The sequence below is a fragment of the Oreochromis aureus genome, linkage group 7, assembly GCF_013358895.1.
Source record: "Oreochromis aureus strain Israel breed Guangdong linkage group 7, ZZ_aureus, whole genome shotgun sequence".
NCBI lineage: Eukaryota > Metazoa > Chordata > Actinopteri > Cichliformes > Cichlidae > Oreochromis > Oreochromis aureus.
The window spans coordinates 32,027,255-32,047,706 of record NC_052948.1 but is presented as its reverse complement, the minus strand read 5'-3'; the positions used below and the strand labels follow the sequence as shown (position 1 = coordinate 32,047,706).

General features: G+C 39.0%; 1 protein-coding gene across 1 annotated transcript; it reads right to left on the bottom strand.

Moving 5' to 3' along the window:
- Positions 1–268: 268 nt before the first annotated feature.
- Positions 269–16,346, bottom strand: mfsd14ba (major facilitator superfamily domain containing 14Ba; the record flags this gene model as incomplete). The annotated part of the gene is made up of 12 exons (XM_031728489.2): positions 269–2,247; positions 3,212–3,375; positions 3,526–3,623; positions 3,761–3,873; positions 4,179–4,250; positions 5,853–5,966; positions 6,394–6,612; positions 6,800–6,914; positions 7,293–7,420; positions 7,663–7,725; positions 8,757–8,855; positions 16,191–16,346. Coding segments are annotated over 12 exons (1,614 nt in total), but the record flags the coding sequence as incomplete, so codon positions are not given.
- Positions 16,347–20,452: the final 4,106 nt, after the last annotated feature.

Genomic DNA, 20,452 nt, shown 5'->3' with positions numbered 1-20,452 from the left:
TGACCAAATATGTGCTTAATGGGAAAGTTCGAGTTTCATCTGTTTCACACTTGATGCCATGAGTAGAAGAAAATACTTATCCTTGCAATCTAAAAATATTTCAGCTTTAACAAAATAATATGTTTGATGCCAATAAGCTGACTTTCTTCTGTAGAATGTGGACATTAGCCAGAAATGGAAGACAAGCTTATTGTTAGCCGAGACAGTGTGTGTGTGTGTGTGTGTGTGTGTGTGGGGGGTACGCATAAGAATGACTGGTCTGCAGAGGTTAAGGCAAAAAGTCTGTTTTACTTATCTTAACAGGAGGTACTTTCCTGTTAATTTTAAGTTTCAGTAAATTAAAACCTGATGTGTTTTGGGTTTTTTTTGTTTCTTTTGCAGAAAGTCGAAACCTGTTTGGTGGGTGAAACTGAGTTTCACATAAATACTGATCATTGGGATACTAGTGTGCAGGTAAATATACTCAGGTGTAAGAAAGAGAAAATGGACTGGGCGTCCGTGTGACCTGAATGAATTTAAAAATGACTGTTGGTCTTGTATAACAGTTTAGCTGCGTAGTCGAACCCCCCCCACCCCCATCCCACTGAGCTACCACACAACCACAACAAGCAAGCCAATCCCACAGTTCAGTGACAATATGTACAAACCATAATATCATTCACATGTACATTTACATTTTAAGGTCATAAAGCCGGTCACTATGTACACTCTGTGCCATTTATACACTTAAACTCCTCAGCATACGTTGGAAATCTTCTCTAAAGCTCTTGTAGAATCGCTCTCCGGTGCTTCAAGTATAAGTTCATTCACAGGAATTATCACTGCTGGCAGGGGAAACACATACACGTCGTGTCGGCAGTATTTTTGCAAGTTAAAAGTAAAACTTGCATGAAAATACAGCGAGGCTAAAGCACCCAGTTGAAGAGAAGAAGACAGGCAAAGACACTGGGTGGCCACAGGTACAGCCGTGTGAGGATGTTCCCACTGCCAGCAGCCAGCAGCACTTTTATAAAGTGACTTTGAAAGATAAAAAAATAAAACACAAGTGATGGAAGATAAGAAAAACAAGGTTGATTGTGAGGTAGAGTCACAAACTGGTACACTAAAGTGGGAAAAATAAAAGTAAAATCTATGTGGTGAAGAGGCTCTGTTGAGAATAAAAAGTTTTTAAAAAATTATCTGCATCTCTTGGATCGCCTGAGCTTTAGTTTTGCTCTGGTTTACATTTAAAGAAAGAAAGAAAGAAAAAGATTAAATTGATATTTCAGGTGGTTGAGTCGTCTCTCAGCTTGTCACATTCACACCTCAGTTAGCACTCTTAGTTCATAGCAAGTAAGGTACTGTACAATTAAAAAAAATTTAAAAAAATAGCATTACCTGTAACTAAAAAAAGAAACCTTAACAACAACAACAATAAAAAGAGAGAGTATAAATCAACACAGATGTTTTGGCTGCCTTAAATACGATGCAGACGTGTTTCTTTTGTACAAGAACCAGAGAAAAAACACAGCGTCAGAATGATACAGCTAAAAGGTAAAAACACCTTTTCTTAAAGATTAAAGATGAACAAAAACCCTTCAGTGAAAACCTCAAATATACTTTCTGTTAAAGTGGGCGGATCCCTAAGCCAGCCACGCCTCCTTCGCCATTAAAAAAAACAAAAAACCCCAAAAAACTACACAAAACTTGGTCCCTTCTCTTGTTTCCTGTCAGGCAACTAATCGTCTTTGATTCCTCTCTCCGATCGCATGATGACATCTTGTTTGCAGCTCTTTGACGAATCATTACCTCACTGGTCACATGATGTCACAGATCTGTGAATAAAAATGTTAGTCCCACCTGCCAGCAAATAGCTTCCTCCAGCCAATCAGTAAAAGTACACTTAGTTCTGCCGGATGGCAAAAAAAATGTGTTCTTTGTTACAAAGCGTCACTCGATCAAACCACGCCTTTAGCCCCGCCCTCCACCTGTCCATCAAACGATGCTGTCGTGTAGCAGCGGCTCAAAGTCCGCGTCGCAGGCTGCGGGCGGGCTCTCCTCATCGCTGCCTGGCAGCGGTGTGTTGATGTGGACACCGGCCAGCGAGGACATGGACTCTTTGCTGTCTGGGTGGGGCTTGTCGTTGAGGGACAGCTGGGAGGAAGAGGAGGAGCAGGAGGTTTTCTCAGGGATGAAGAGAGCGACGAGGAAAGCGATGACCACGGTGCATGCCCCTAACAGGAAGGGCGGGCCTGGGATTAGCGCTCGCTAGGAGAAAGGGAGAAAAAGAAAGCTAATTTCAACAACAAAGCACATTTAAGTGTAGTTAATTACTGACATGAGGATGGAGTCACCTGCTAATTTTAAGCCTATAATAGCCAATCGTGTGAATTACAAAAAACCAAAAATCACTGTACAATTGGTATGAAGGGAGACACTATCCTTACAGACCAAAACCACTTCTCTGTAGCAGGCTGTAAACTTGTTTATTTTTGCTGTAAAGTTGCATTTTGCAAGCAGCCTCAAGTGGCCATTAGAGGAACTGCAGTTTCTGGCACATTCAATTTACAGCCCTTAAGACTTCTCTTTGGCTTGTGTTACTTTTAAATTGTTGTGGAAAACACATCTAGAAACAATCAATCAGTCCATGACATCACTGGAACCTAAATAAAGGTTCAATAGGAAGAAAATGTCTTTATTTATTTTAAATGGCGGTATGGAATTAAGTTCCCTCATCCCGCTAACTTATGCACTTTTCCTGTGAATGTTGAAGATGACCACATCCCAGTTTTAAAGCCCCAACTCTGTAAGATGAGTAAGGTCATTTTCTCATTGGCTTCTTTGCTTCTTTGCAGACTTCTTATTGGGACCATAGAAGGCTCACCCTGCTGGCTACTAAAGATAATGCTGATTTAAGGCACTACAGCACAGAGCTGGAAGCCATAACTGTTCCAAAAGGGACAGCCTTCTCCACTAGTACCTACTTGACTTGACTGTTCTCAGTTTTGGTGACAAAGATAGAGAAAGTCGAGGAGATGGTGTACCTGTTACTCTGTCTATGGCTTTTTGTCAGACTCAGGGACCACAGTGCTGGTTTTTTTAACAGCCATTTACCTTGTTGCCAGGTTTCAAAAATGCTGGTTTTGAATTTTTTTCCAGAAGTCGCTAGTAGTAGTAGGTAGGCACTAGCGAAAAAGAGGCATTATTCTCAGGAATGGAGTGCATGCTGTACCTCAGTGGGACTGTGCAGTGGCAGGGGGTCGATGTTGTAGTCTCCCTGGATGGGGTCCATGGAGTTAAACTCGACATTGAAGAGAAAGAAGATGAATCCGTACAGGGCTGGGCCGAGGCCGTTACACAGACCTCTGATGCCTGTGATCATCCCCTGGACCACGCCTGCAACAGAGCGGAAGAAGAAAGGTCATGAAGGCGCAGCAATGCAAGAGTTATTTTACTTCCTCGTTAAGTAACAAAAACTACAATCTGAAACATCTATTACACAACAGTGACCTACTGAAGTGAAAGAGGACAGATTTTATTTGTCACCTTGTTTATCGGGATCAGCAGACTGTGACACCAAAGCAGAAACTGCTGGGAAGGTGATGGAGGACATCGCTGCTACAGCACCAGCAGCCCACATCATCCTGTTGCAAATATACATATTTATACTTGGTTAAAGATGTGCATATCTGGTCTTTTTGTGAGTTGGAACTTAAAGCAAATACCAAAATGGAGTGTAAATAATTGCCTGCTACACAAGCACACACTCAGCAACTCTCACCATGGCTCTGATCCAAAGCCGTACCAGGCCAGCTGAAGGATCTGGAAGCCCAAACCTAACAGAACAGTGTTTTTAGTACCCAGAGTTCTCATCAGCAGAGTGAGGAAGAGAGTCTGTGGGCAAAGAGGAGACGGGAATTTACAATTATTTAACAGTTCACTAGAATTTATTAACATCTCTTATCGCAATAAGCAGTATAAGTTTAAAGTCAACAGAGAACAAGCCACCCAAGTGTGTATGTTAACTATCAGCCTAAATATTTACTGATGCACTGCTTATGAGGGCAAGTTGTTCTTGTTTCTGGAAACTAAAATAAAACAGCGATCTGTAACAGGTTTTTTCAATTATATCCTAATGTGTGTGTAAAATAGGCTTACATTTAAAAGGGGTAATAAATAGCCTCTAATATGTTGGTTACCTGAGCTACAATGGACAGAATGCCCACAACTCCTATAAAAACCGCGAGGGTTGTTGAGGAGAAGTTTATGACCTGGAAAGAGACAAGAAATAATTTTTATTGATACTATATAAGACAACATAATTTTGTTCCACATTTTTAATTGATAAAACAAGAGAATTGCAGCTCAACATGGGCCAAATGGGTAGTAAATTAATTCTGAACATATAGTTAAGATCAAAGAGTTGCAGGAAATCAGCAACTTCCAGCAACAAAAGGAGAAATAACCACTGCCGATGCAAAGTGGACAGGTCAGCTCTCAGGTGAGCAACTACTACCAACACAGCAAGACAAATCTGATGATTAGAGTTGTGATTCAAGACCTGAGTGGGTTGCAGATGGTTTTCAGATTTAAAAATGGGATATGGCTGCATGTAAGAGTTACACCATGAAATAAACTCATGAGCAAATTACATGTGGATGGACTTCCGGCATTTGACTTGAATTTTGCAAGATGATCTGACAAAAATCTACTTCTAATAAAGTACTATGTTCAGAGTACATGTTTGGAATGATTCCAGTATAAAAACCTAAGCTTCATGCTCTGCCAAGAGCTCTACTTAATAAATAAGATGATATCATCTGCATAAAAACTAACATTGCAATGTTCAGTTGAAAAGCTGATATTTCTGTACAGAGGAAATTGCAAAGGCCCTAATATTGATCTTTGAGGAAGACCTTATCAGTTCTGGACAAGTTATGCACAAATCTATGATTCATTAATTTTGTCTTACCTATATTTGTTTGTACTCTATGAATTCATTTATGACTCCCTCAGAACATGAAGGTCTAGCTGACTTAGAAAAGTAATTCACACAACTTTCAACTAACTACTACTAATACTGATTATGTTTATTTTTGCAGTTTGGTCATTATTTACAATTTTCCAAAATACCATTAGCCATAAAGTCTCAGAATTAGAATTAAATGCATAAAATAAGACATAAAATATACATAAAGAAAACGTATTCTTACAGGTGTTATCCAATCCTATCTTCTTCATTCATTAAAAACTTCCATCCTTGCTGGATGTCATCACTTATAGTCTGATCTTGAAACTGGATTTCAGTGAATTTCTAACAGTTGCGCCTATTCTGGCATCCTCCTCAGACACTATTGTTCCAGTTTCTTCAGTCAGGTTTTCTCCTGGTTTTTTTGGCTTAGCGTGTGGTTTTCTGTCTTATATCGCCACCTCTTTCTCAATTTCACCTCAAGGTAAACATGTCTCACTATAAAGAGACATGTAAGTGTGCAGATTGCACGTCGAGTTTCCACGAGCTCACTGATTTAAAATAATTCACTAATATATGCACGGTAGTATAAACAAAAATGGCCAGTGTGAAAGGTTTATGAATCTGTCAGTTACTTTGCACATATACTTATTTTTTGCACAGGGTAAGAACATTTTGACACACATGTTGGTGAATGAGGAACATTTAATGTAACGACAGACACAAAAGAACAGCTGACCTTTGATGCAGCAATGTGATCCGTGCCTTAAGTGTTTCATGCTACAGGTAATGACCCTGTCTGCTGTGTGACTGTTGGTACATTCGTGGTAATAGTATCCTTAACAACATCAATACCAGCATTAACGCTAATATTCTTGGAAAATGAGTGCATCAGGTGGCTCACCTGTCTCAGGTAAAGGAAAAAGCTGGAGTACTGTCCGGCCTCAGGTAGGTAAGACAGGAACACGGTGATACAGATCAGTAAGACTGTGGAGTCCTGACCCACCTTCCTCAGAGACTGGAGGAGAGAGAGAAAGAAAGAGAGAGGGACAGAGAGACAGGAAATACAACACCGACACTGTCAGATGATCAGTTGGTTTTCAGTTAGTGTCTGGGATTCAAAGGGTCAATGTTACAGGCTCTGACGTGCAAATGACTAGCATCTCATTTCTCTTTATTCTCCCCCCCTTAGCAGAAACGAGCTGTCATGCATGATATAATGTTATAGCATCGTTAAATTATTAAAATAAAGTTACTGCGTTGAGGAACATTGAGGTGCCTTCGCCCACGTCTCCACTTTACATACTGTGTCCAAAAACAGAGAAGAGAGTCAAATCACTGAGGAAAGGCTTCATGCAGCTACAAAATAGACCAGAGTAATCTGATTTGAGCTCATTATTCAACCAGCTAATCAAATATGGTTCTGTAAACGATTAGTTACTGACAGCAAATGGGTCGGCATGCTCCCAGGAAATGGGTGTCCCCCAGCTGCTGAGCCTCATCTTGTCGGGCAAAGACTCGGGCACGGCGAGCAGGATGAAGCAGATGTCAGCCAGAGCGATCAGCGTGGCCACCAGAACCACCAGACTGTCCCCGTACCAGGCGGAAAGGTACGCTCCGATGGCCGGGCTCGTGACCAGGCTGGCTGCAAAGGTGGCCGACACCTGAAGGGATGAATTTCAACAGAACACAGCTCAGGTATTTTTCTGTCCTGACTCATGTCTGCACACAGACTGATCTGTCAGTTTCTTTTCGTGTAAGATTCAGTTTCAGGAATTCAATACCATCAACAGTTTATCTGTCTGCCTGATGCACTGTTTGATTTTAGGGGTGTACATTAGGACTCCTTACCAGACCGTAGGCTGTACTCCTCTCTCTCTCATCCGTAACATCGGCAACGTAGGCGAAGATGACTGAGAAAGTCACGGAGAAAGCTCCAGACATGGAGATCATGGCAAAGTACCACCTGGACGAAGTGAAAAATAGCTTCAGTTTCAAGAAGACTGATACGAGAATTTAAACTTCTCTGACTCTCTAAATGACTGAAATCCAGCTGTGAATTGATTTTTGACAGGCACACTGAAATATTTCATTAAAACATTTATGTTCAGTTTATGTTCAAGTGCATAATACTGTATACATTTTAAACTCAATATCAACTAGTTTGAACTCTTCATGTCTCAGTTTAATCAACAATATTACTTAAGATTCTAACTCACATTTCAATTGCTTGAAATCTTGCTATTTCAACTATTCATTTGTGTTAGCTAAATGCTAGCCATACTTTCCGATGTAACCTTTTTTAGTCATAATATTGTTGCAACAGAGAATATTTGAGTCCTACCAGGGGCTGAGCCTCATCAGAGGGATTGGAGCACAGGTGAAGAAGACGGTGACCAAAAGGAAGGACCGCCTGCCCCATACGTCTGACAACGCACCAATCAGAGGCGCAGACATGAATGACAGCAGACCCTAGAAAGGCGGAGTCAGTGATAAAAAATGTTTAAAAAAAGTTTCAGCAACAGTGAAATATATCTGTGTGGTCATGCCATGCTTGATTGATCTTTTATTCATGATCAGTTTTCTGTCATTATTACTTCTCATGCCTAAAGTCTAGATATCATTAAAAAATGACCCTTTTCATTGTATTTTCCTAAATCACTGTTACACCCACTTAATCTGTATAGCATCAACAGAATGAGTCAGTTTCTTACCTTCACGCCCTGAATGAGTCCGTTCATCAGGAATGTGTGCTGGGGAAATGTTTCATGCAAAACCTACGAGAAAAGGTACAACACCATCACGGATGAAACAGTATGAAGCAAGGTACAGAATGTACGCAGTTAGAGCTGGAAAGTTTTGGACAACTTTCACAATTTTTCATTAAAAACTATTAAAAATAAAACAATCAAGCCACTGGAAATAAGGCTCTGTGTATAAAAATAACAGTAATTTCTCACTGGTTATTGCAAAGTTTTTTTAACCCCTCAAATTAAAGCTTCATTCACACACTGACATATTTAATTTCCAAAGTTTAAAATTTAACTCATCTTGATCTGCAACATATATGCTATTTATGTCCTTTGGAACACAAAGGACTAAGATACACCTGTTGATCTTACAAACAATCACAGCCAAATTTCCCAGATTAAGGTTTAAGTCTAGTCGGAAACTTAAAGAAAGATTCAGTGGAGATCTCCACTGAAAATATTTATGGTCTAGGATTGCGAAACACACATAATCAAAACACATAAAATTACTCGGCTATTCTTTTACAATATTTAGCTTTGTATTATTTTAATGCTTTCAAATGCATGTAGATGAGATTTGTTAATACAAAATCACTACTTTTCCTAATGCTTTACATTTTGCCTTCAAAAACCTACATTTACAAAACCAACCCCTCTTCCAGAGAACAGAATAAAGACTGGATTACTACCAAAGGGTTCATTTTGGTTGTAATAGGGGTTTTGTCCCATATTGATGTAAAATAACCATATACTGCCAGTCAGATTTGAGAAGGACAATCCAATAATATAGATTTTTCATCATCTTCTTCTAACTATAAACAATATAGCTCAGTCTTAATTCAGTAAGTGCTAAATCCATTGTAAAGTGCAAAGCAGACCTGGAAAAACGGACTAACAGTGAACAGGACACTGACACCATCTCTGCAATGATGCTGCCTACACAGCATGACTAATCTTTAATGTCATTATTTCTTGTTCAGTCTTATTCACACGGAGGCTTTGAATGAACCGAGGTAGCTATATAGATGTTAATGTAAAAACCAATCGGTGTTACTCACAGTGAGCATGGGTGTGGTGAGTAAACCCCAGGAGAAAAACTCCAGGAAGATCACCACCACGGCATGATACACGCTGGGCCTGCCGATGCCCTGCTGGAGCTGAAACAAAAGAGAAACAACACAGGCATGTGTCATATGATCACGAATGGATTTTAAGGTGGTATTTCAGCAGGACTTTAAACAATCATCCATCGAGTCTTAATGGTTTCCCTTCGTTCCAGGCTCTTATTTTGTGTTTTTTGGTACAAAAATCAAGTTTCACAGACCTGGTTACCTGCCATTTTTGTGTCTCAACATGACATTATCATCATCGCATGGTAATGTTGTTGAGAGCGGGGACTGTTTCCAAAATTGTCCCCTAGGGTCTGACATCTAAGATTTGCGAGTGAATACTGAAATTATTGACACACCAAGTCAGAATTTATGTGCAAAATATTTGCAAAAATTCATGAAAAATCTTTTGTTTCTTCTTGCGTTCCAGAGCTAAAACTTCACATGATGAAAAAGTGATTCTTGAGTCTTCCAAAATTAGGTTTTACTAATAAATCCGTGTCTACTTAATGAGGTTGCAACATGCCGCTGAGAGACAGCAGGCTACGTTTGTCATCTTTTCTCCACCTACCTGGTACCCCTCTTATTTAGCGAATTATGTGAGCCATCACCACAGGTTGAGGCCACCATTACAACAAATGCCACCAGATAAAGGTGAACCACTGGAACACAAACGAATCTTCGTCGCACTCATACGAACCAAAGATTTTGCGTTCCTGCAAACAAATAACAGCGTTACAATCCTTTGTCAAACACAGTACCAGCCGCTGTCATTTCCTTCTTGCTTCGCCACGGCTGCATGGCCAGAAGAATGAGAAGCAAATCATCATTGTCGTCGTTAAAGCTTTGACCAGCGTGACTATGAACCAGACTTGGTGTGAGGCAAGATTTACGTTTGTTTTTAACTGAATTTCAGTGTTTTAGAAGCATAAACCGAGGTAATGGTTTTGTGGGAGGGATAAACACATAGGGTTAAACCTTTTATGGCAGACAGGTAAAACTGCAGTCTGAACTGAACCCATTTTCTAACACGTTTTATAGATGATTAAACACAGCGAGTATTAAAACTGGAGCACAGCACATGAAGTGATTACCAGCCGGCTGACACAGATACACAGGATTTAGGTGGCAAATTGGACCATTTTCTATATTTAGTTTGACTAAAAGCAGGTTTCACTAACACAGATTTAAACCACTTAGATTATGCATTACTCTTGGCTGTCCTTCTGTACAAATCATTTTCATAAGAGCAGGAGTGATATGGAAAAGATTTCTTTATGACCAAATACAAACTTCTTCTTTAGTGACTCCATAAAATGACATGATAAAGAAATTATATTTGCATAATTTAAAATTATGGGTAATAACTTCTTTTGTTTTGTTTTGTTTTTTTGCAGGAATTAGCCCATTGGTGTGGCAGATGGTGTGGGAAATAAATGCTTCTAATTACCACACTAACATGTAAATCATGGTTCTCTGTTTTTTTTAGTGTTTGTGCACAAAATATTGGAAATATTACAAAACTGCAAACCCCATATCCCCCATGTCTTATGTTTATTTAAATGTTGTTGTATTTCATTTATATTATGGTGTTAAAATCATACTGGAATACTCTAAATACATAACTCATTTAATAATTCTTTTAGTTTCTATTTTTTCTAGTATTATTGAAACAAATAAAATTAATTTCTAAGTAGTAAGAGGAGACAATTGTCTACATAAATGTAATGTTTGTACAATTTGTATTTAAAAAAAAAAAATTATAAACAGAAATGAATGAAAACTATAAATAATGACACTAGAACATGTCAGAAAAGTTGTCATATATAACAGAAAGATCAAAGCTTTTATAAACATAAAAAAAGTGCTCATAAATAAAATACTGCAACCCCACTCGGTCATTTTGGTGCTAAAACAGCTTTAATGTCTTCTATTTTTAGACTTAAGTCACTGCTTTACCCTCACGTCCAAACTAGTTTCTGTCTGGAAAAACATCCTAAGTTCAGTCAACAGCACCACAACTATTAAAATAAACAATTTTTGGCTGTATGGATAAAAGAAACTCAGAGATTTGTTTTACATAAAGTGAGTCTATGTGTCTCTATGATCAGGCCCGACTGAGAGATGAACAAATCTAGCTAAAATTTGGAAATGAACTTGCAAATCTCTGTTCAGGACTTTTTAAAGCTGAGGTGCAACAAATGCTACACAAACGAGAAGAAATGGAGGGTCCCTTGAAATCTATTTTCAGTTGTGAATTTACCCCCTACTGCCCTTCCTGATTCCACTGATAAACATCTCCAAATTTTGCCTGGAAAAGCTTCATAGTTAAGTATTAGTTAAGTATTAGATGATGATTTTTAAATCAAGTCTTATTAAATATGCTGTACAGTTCTTCTTTTTCTACTTTATGAAAATTGATGAAGGGGTAGATGTGACCTTAACCCTAAACAGTGACCTGTTGGATATTAAGAAGGTAAATGATTAAATAGAGGACTCTATGGGTATGAGACACTTTGGCGTATCTCTGGGATTAGAATAAACATTTGACATTTTTGCTTCAGCCTAACTGCAACTGTAAATTACAGAGAAAATAACCTCATTTTAACAATGATTTATTAAACTAATATTTCTAAATATTCTGGAACTCTCCCATATCTGATGTAAGAGAAATTAAAAAATGATATCAGTATGATTCCATTTTAAGATCGACGTCCTCTCCATTAACTGCACCCTGCTCTGCAACCTTTGAAAAAATGACCTTGGCTTGCGTTTCGATGGAGACCTCCTGGATGCTCCAGAGACCACAGAAAGTACTATTATGGCTCTCTCCACATTACTATAGATAGAGGTTTTAAAATAACTGCTCAAAGATGGTTGCTGAGTGGGAAGACTTGCTTCTAGAAGGTCGCTGGAAGCTTATGAATTTTTAAAAATGTCAGCAGTGAAAGCAAATAACTGAAATATGTCATGCTCTGCTCAGAGGTTACCACTGCAGTTAATAAGAAGAACAATAATGTTAAGTGTAATGATGCATTCACAACAGATGTGAAGCCAAGTTTTCGCGAGATTATCCCGCCGACTGTTGAGTCTCATGACGCCATCAACAATCAGATATGCAGCAAGCTTACTGTCACCATCTCAATGCAGCTGGAACTGAATGGTTCAACTCCATTTTTATAGAGAGAAATAGAAGAAGGCTTGGAGAAAATTGAGCAAAAACTCTTATGATTTTATGGTAAATTCTGCATGACATAAACCATAAATTGTCTGATCAAACAATAACTAAATATGAATCTAATGCGGAGCCCAGCTTTTTGGACTTGCCTGGACTTTGTCAGCGTCCTGAAGTGATAAAAGGTGCAGTTTGAGGCTTTACTTGCAGAAAGATCTCTGCTGAAGCCAAAGCACATTTACTCCATATTGCTGTATTATTACACAATGCACTTAACCACCTACCTGAGCGTTACACAGTGGGGCTGTGTTTTTACAGATTCACTAGAGAGGTTGTAATGCATGTGCCCAGATGAGCTGCAAAGCTGCCACTAGTGCTGTTGGCCTAAAGGCATTTTCAGGCAGTTTATACTAGACATGCATTAACTATGAACCGTACAACCATGCTTTCACCTTTCGCTACAATTAAATATTAAGTGACGCTTTCAAACTGCATCTGCTGACTACATTAACAAACAACCCATTACTAAAAAAGCTATTGGTCAGTTACAGTTACAGCTCATTACTAAAGAGCACACCCCAAAAACCTGACCTTTCTTATCATTGCTTCTCAAATATTGTCATTTTATCAAATTTCATCACTATTTTCTGTGTAATCATAAAAATGCAGGAGGTGTGCCCAAAATGAAGCCAGACAATGTAAATGGGTAAAACAGTTAATAGTTATAAACAGAGTTATACTCTGGGATTACTTCAACAGTTACAGTATCATGGAGCTGTGTTTTGTGCCTGAGGTTTGACTTTTTGTATTAATATCTGGATTCCTGCATATTTGAGTTTCTTTTGAGTTTTGTATTCTTTTTATGTATCAAATATTTCCTAATTGGTTTCTTTATGATTATATTCTCACTTTAGTCTTTAGGTTTGATTAGTTTTAGTCTTGCTACCTTTGTTTATCTAGTTCCTGTTGTGATTTAAGTTAAATATAAAATCCCGCCTCTCCTGTTCCCCCCATATCTTATTGTTAGGCTCTGTCACTGGTGTTCCTCTTTTATTTTGGTAGTCTTTATCTTTTGTATTTAGTTTTACTTCCTCTGTTATCATTGATTAGTTTCAGCTGTCTTCTGTTACCCAGGTGTTTCCCCTTGATTGGCCCCAGTGTGTCGTGTGAACATATAAGCATCAGTTTCTTTTTGTCCTTTGTCATATTGTCCGCTGTATTGTTTGCTCTAACAGACACTTTGCTGATGACCTCATGGGCTTAGTGGCGAGTTTCAAGTTTTATTTAATAGAACAAGATGTTCTTTTGGTAGATTTTGGTCACTTTCAGAGAGAAAGAGATCATAAAGCTACATATGCTTCAGACTATAGTTACCACATGTTTAATGTCACTTCACCTCCTCACTTGTTTTTCTTGCAAGGGCAATATAAGCCTCTTACCAATTTAGTTTTCCATTGAACTGTAATTGTAGCAAATTATGGATGGATTTTGTATGTTCCCCAGGAATGTGTTACCTAATGCTTGCACTAGCATAAAATCAGTTAGGTATGGGTATTTTGCAGACATTTTAAGTGACAAACATGACACTTCAAATAATCCGAAATTGAAACAACTATGAAAATTTGCTACAGCAAAAATAGTGTCAGAAATATAACTTCCAGAGGGGTAAAATCTTTGTACAATCTTAATTTGGGGCAAATTCAGCAAAATATGTAAGTAAATTAGTAGACAAGTGTTCTAACCAATCAAATTTTAGTTCACTGAGACACAGGGCGTTTATCAATATGTGTACTTGTGCGTACTTGCGTTCTCGTGTACTCGTGAAACGTCATCAGTCGGAGACCAAGTACTGTTCCAATTCGAAGTACGCATCACGCCGAGAACGCGAAAAAGTCCCGGATGTGTTCTCGATCCGCCCATTTCATCGAGCATGCATCGGTGTAGACTTGGGACAGCTAAATATCCCAGAATGCATTTCGTCCAAAACTCAACAGCGGACTCCCGGCACATCTCCCCCGCCCCGCTCGCGGACTTGAGAATTGAGAAACATCCCACGAGTCCGTGCTCGCGTTCTCGGCAGGTACGTGCTCCCGTGCGTTCTCGGCGGTGCGTACTCACCGAGAACGCGAGTGCGCATCTCTGCATTTGGGCATTGATAAACGGCCAATGACTTAAAATAACTAAACAACTAGGTGCCCTGAGGCAATTGAAGATGGCAGCTGATTTGCAAGACTTGTCTCTAGAAGGTCTCTGGGTCATTTTTGAGAGAAGAAAATCATAGAGGACTGACTCTGTTTGCTCCATCTCTCCAAAACTTGGGAATTTCTTTGCGTTATGTCTCCCACAACCGCTCCCGTTGATGCCAGTGGTTCCACCTTTGGACTCAGCAATTTTATTTTATTTTTTTTAACTTTTGAGTAAGGAAGCAGGGATGCACCGCTTTATTGGCTAAAAATTGGCTTTGTTGACTGCTGTCAGCTTATAGGAAAAATAATTAGTATCAAGTTTTTGTGCCACATATCTTGGATTCAACTTAATCAACTTGATAGCGATTATTCAAAGATACTGATTATTAACAAGGTTAGGATTACGACAGTTATTAATTATAACAAAGACTTCTTTGTCTTACTCTGGAATAAACAACAAAAAAACCAATAAACTAACAACAAATTCTCTCTCATGACAGAACCGTCATTTTAAACAACCCATTAATGAAGCAATCTTAGCTAATCTTGTGCACATATATATTTAGTCCTTTAAATTGCTTCTCAGTGGAAATCACTAAATCATTCAGCTTGTTAAATATGAGAAAATAGTGGAAAATTATATTGTCAATTATAGGTGACGCATTCAAGCGAAAAGCTTAAATCAAAAATATTTCCAATTAATGGTACCAGTTTAAATTAAATTAAATCAGTTTAAATTAAATCCTTAAATCCTTTAAATCCTTTATTATTGTCTATTATTGTTTGTGTTCAGAGATACTTTGGTGATAAACCACTAAAAAACATATTTATGAGGATCGCTTTGTTTGCCTGAGGTAAATAATAACAAACAAATTGTAGTGTGAAATATCTGTAAAGGCAAACGCTTTCCCTTTAAGGCAGAGGTCCTTGTGGCCTCTCAGTACTCTTAATTTTGGCACACCGTGATCACCATACATCAAACAATTATTCCCATTGATTAAACTTCAATCACCTGGCCTGGAAAATATCAGAAAACCGTGAACATGCTGTCGTCACAGGTGATGTATTTACGCCCCAAACAATACTGCTGCTGTTTTATTCCTGGTTTATTAATGTCTTAAATATTCTCATCAGATTTCTCCCAGATGTCTTCTTTCCCTACTAAATCTGAAGATATTCATTTCACCGAGGAAGAAAAGCAGCAAATCTCAGAAAATGTTTCACACTTGCGTCACAATCACTGGTGGTGATGGTGGGGGTCTTCAGCTTCTGTAAATGTCTGACTCGTCTTCATGAGGGATGTTAAAATGGACGCTGAGGCTGCGGAGCGATGAGTCTGCAGTGTGCGCCCTCCCCGGGTGAATTTCACGCAGGGAGCTGTTATGTAACAGCTGATGGATCCGTCCTGACCACAGCAGCATCGCACTAAGCTGCAGCCGTCTGTGTGCCACATTAAACCTGTCCTGTCCTCTCCCCGTTACTGCGCACTCACCTCCAGCCATTTTGGACCAGACCTGCTCTGTCACGGCTGATTATTATTATTAATATTATTATTGCCATTATTATTTTAAAATAACAGCACTGTCACTACTCAAACGTCCCATTTTTGCCTTTTTCTCCTTTTACATTTGTTACGTTTTAGGTTTTTAATCATTTGAACAGTAAACACAGTAAAGTATAAACGATTTAAGCAGAAATTTCCACGTTTTGTTGGCATTTTGCTGTGAAAAGAACTAAAAACAATCTTCTTTTTAAAGCCGCACTGATTTGATAAACCAGCCTTACGTCATGTGTTTAATTCCCTGTTATGTCATAAACATACAGCCCTTTAATTGTTTATTGATTTGCCGAGAATTGAGTCTTATTATGGTTGCGTGGGTGATTGAACTGGACTGAATGTACGTCACACGTCATTAATAGGTATTGATTATCAATATCTAAAAACACCTGCTGGACAAACAGAGCTGTGCGTTTATAAATGAGAAATAAAATACAAGTAAAAATGGCGGGTCGTGCACCCACCCCAGCTCCGTCCTTCATGATGATCTTCTTGACCAACAGCACTCGGCCGGTGGCTGCCGCCGGTTCCCCCGCCGTCTCTTCGCACGTGCCGCGGGTCACGAAGCATCCGTGCCGCGTGGATATCCGCGGTTCTCCGGGCGCTTCCAGGGTGTCTCCTTAATGAATCCCCAAGCAGAAGCTAAAACTGAGCTAACGGAGGATAACGATTACAGAAACGGTGACCGGTAATATCCACAGCACCTCTTTCTCTGGATCCTCCGTTCTCTTCAGCACCGAAACGTCCGCAGCAGCTCGGAGACGACGTCAAGCTACACTTAACACGCAGAGGACTTCCGGATGGTGCTCTTTTCACAATAAAAGCCGAACATAGTCACATCATTCCATAGACTGTATATAAAAGATTGAGCAGCCACTGTAATGACATAAAGTTCTCATTTTGGAGCCTAAACAGTTCAGATATTTTCCATCACAAGCAAAGGGAAAGTTAACAGTTTACATTTCAACAGTACGGCTCAGTTTTCCTACCATTACCTTTTCAGTAATACAGTATCATAATGGATTACTGTACTAACTATAGTTACAACTATGTTGTTACTCTCATATCAAAGAAGAAAAAAAATGCTCTTCAGTCGAGTGGCTGCAAACTCAGCATCAAAGAAGGGTTACTGAGGCACTATGTCTTTTGGTAACGTTTATCTTGGAGCATATCAACTCATAAGTCACCCACAGCCAGTCACAGTTAAATACCAGGCCTGGGTTTGCAGTCAGCCAACTTCTATGACAAAGTAATTACCCCTAGAGACTGCTAGAATTAAAAAGGCAAGGGGCATACATTTCTAAACAATTATACACAAACAAAACTGAAGTGTTTGAAAAATATTAGAGCAATAATACAAAAGAAAAAACCCCCAAAACAAACCTAGATTTATACTACATCCCAATAAAATAAGCCGCAATTCAACAATTAAAATGGACATACTCATGTACAGTACAGAAAAGCAATAAGCAATTGTGTTTTCCTAGCTAATATCTAAAACACAGGACAGAGTTAGCTACTACAAAGAGAAAATTAACATTAACAGCCTTAGAGCATCTAGCATACCTAGATAAAATCCTCAAAAATTAAAAAAAGAACTACAAGAGAATTAATTATTGTTTTTAAGCTAAAAAGACCCAAAGAAATACAAATGTTTATTTCCACATTTGACTAACAGAAACTAAGCGCTAATTTCTTTTATTTTGAAAGCCGAACTCCATTTCCTGTCTGATAAACTAAACTTGACTGATGATCAGTTGGGTACGGTTCGGTCCATTACAGATATTGTTTTCTTAAAGTCCCCCTGAGCCTGACGGGGCCAGAACAGAACCCGGTCAATCTATTTGATTTACAAGCCATGAAGAAAGGGACTGAAAAACGACTGTGAGAGCGTCTGCTTGGCCAGGACCCCCATGGATAAGCACGTTTTTGTTAAGTCAAGTTGGACAATAAGGTCTTATATAAGGCAGAACAATAACACAAGAGCGGATATAATTCTTTCACAATAAAAGTGCTATGAAGGGGGGGAATAGAAAAAAAAATCAAAAATCAAAAATCGAAGAATCAGTTTTTATTTGCAACATTTAATTAATTAAAGGTTTAAATACATAATTTATTTAAATCAGTAGATTTTCATCAGCCTGAAGACCAGTACTGAGAAATTGGGTGAACGTGTGTGTATTATTTTGAAAACGAGGCTGGACCCCGGTTGGTTTGACGGTGGCAGACGGAGGTGAAAAAACGAGAAACTCACGTGTCCGTGGCTGTGGTCGTTATGTATGTGTGTGTGTTACTGTCTGTATGAATAAAACATGACAAAAAAGAGTGGTGACGGTGGGAAACGTGACCGGCCGACTCGTATCATCAATCAGGAGAGAAGCAGACGCAGATTGAAACATTTAAAGTGATCACCGTCTTATTTTAGAAGCATTATTCTGCCTCCACCTATTAAGGATAGCCGTGATTACACTTTTTAGTGCCTTAATCTAGCCAGTGAGGCCAAAAAGATCATAAGAATGATGTACACGGACATGAAGAGCCTCAGAGGCAGAGATGAGCTGTGATCGTGCTCCAAAAAAGAAATCAGATGTGAAGCAGTGTCTGCAGAGATGAAATCAAAGAATGTCTCTCTGGCCCTGTGTTTACCTGCAGCAGCTGGTGCACTGAGGAGAAACCAGGCATCTTGGAGCATCCACCAGTTAAAAGCAAATCATATTTCCATGGATACATTTGAAAGAACACATATTTATAGACTCCTTATCCGGAGATAAATGCAGGTGACTCAGCGTCTCTCTGGCAAAAACGCATGTATGAAGCATTTGATCTGTTTTCAAGTCACCAGAAGCCCAAATCTTTGACTCTGGGCAATTTAAAGGGCATGCTGTATTTACAGAAGCATTTAATCTTTTATTTAGACCTTTAAAGGGAAACCACATCTATGTGGAATTCCTCAACGCCAGCCAATGCAAGAACACTTTTGCAATCAAGAATTAAATGATTAATCGATTTACACTGATCAGAGTCAGTTGAACTTCATGGGTATTAGTTGGTTCAGAAACAGAGACCAGTGAGAGTCCATTTCATCTGCTCTGCTGAAAATCAAAGCGACAGACCCCACTCCAGACTCTCTCACATCTGCCACGTGTGTTCAGCGTGAACCTGTTAAAAAACAAACAAACAGGGCACCAGTGGCTGACCTGCCAGTTCTGCTGTTCTTTGGTGACTCCCAGCTGATCTGGTGTACTGGTCCATCACAGAGTCATAAGTGATGTGGTGTAGGTCGTTTTGCTGTGAACTTCCTGTTCCATGGAGCCCAGGGTTGTGTTTTTTGGTTTGAAAATGCCTAAAATACTGAAATGATCAAAGTTATAAAACCTTCAACGGCCCAAATTTAGCCTGAGTGGAAATTCAGGCAGTTTGTTTTAAATAACAAGCAGATTTTGGACCAAATTTAATGAAGTACATAATTCAAATGACATTAAGCCACGTTAACACACCAAACAATAGGACTAACAGGCCCTTACTCTGTAATAAGTATGGATAAAGTAGTTTATCTTTTCTCTTTTGTCTTCAAGTGAAGTAATAAATATGATCAGTTATTACCCTGTGAGTGTCAATAACAGGCTACTGCATTCATTTTTCCTTTAGCCTGAACACACATTTAAGCATATGACAGGGGATTTCTCTAAATCACCCTGCCGTTCTTTGTTCAGCTGAGACACCTGAGTTAGAAAACACACAAACACTGCAGATTTTCTTTAACTCGCGAGGACGGTCACAGAGCACTCGCACAGGAGACACTCATGGACTCGCACTTTGTCACCGTTTCTTTATATATACACGATGTTTCTGTGTGTGTGTGTGTGTGTGTGTGTGTGTGTGTGTGTGTGTGTGTGTGTGTGTGTGTGTACAAAGGTAACAACGTCATTCAGAGCTCGCGAGTTTTTCCCCTTCTCTACATTTGCATGTTCTTGTAAGACAGCTGAGGTTTAACTTCTCTGTTCTCTGAAGACAGGAAGCGGTTAGTAGCTGCATAGGTTCATCACACAAGTTACTAGGTGAAAAGTCACATAGACATGTGCTTAATTATAAAAAGAATACATTTCATGTAACTGATCAAAACATAATTTTCTTCTGACAGCATATAAAGCAAGTAAACCCTTAACATCCAAGCCTGCATCTTTATTATCAGTGAAAGATAACAGAAAGGCAACAAAGGCTAAAAATGTCTGTGGATTTCTCACTTTCCACCAGCCCTTCTCCACCTCCTGTCATCTTTACTTCTTTATGAGTTTGTCGCCCCCTGTCTCTCCTCACTTCTAAATGCATGCCTGCACGTTTCATGTATTTATAGCAGCCAATACAGTCTGTGGGTTACAGTTAGATTTATACTGCAGCTGAAGGTCTTCATAAAAAAAAACAAACAAAGACATTTACCATTTAATGCTGTGCTTGGTTAGAAGTTAGTGCAACTTTTAAGGGGCTGAAATTTGAAGCACCTGGAAACAAAGATGTTTGCACACTGCTGGTGTGTTTCATGTTTAATGAAAACAAACCTGTCTCAGAAAAAGTAAGACTTCAGCTAAAGAGGGTCAGGTTGTACCAACTGGTTTATTTTAACTGTGCATTACTTAACTATGCATTGAATATAACTGCAGTTATGGAAAAAAGTGGAAAACCAGACAGAAAAACGTAGATAGTAAACTCAACCTGGATAAATACAATA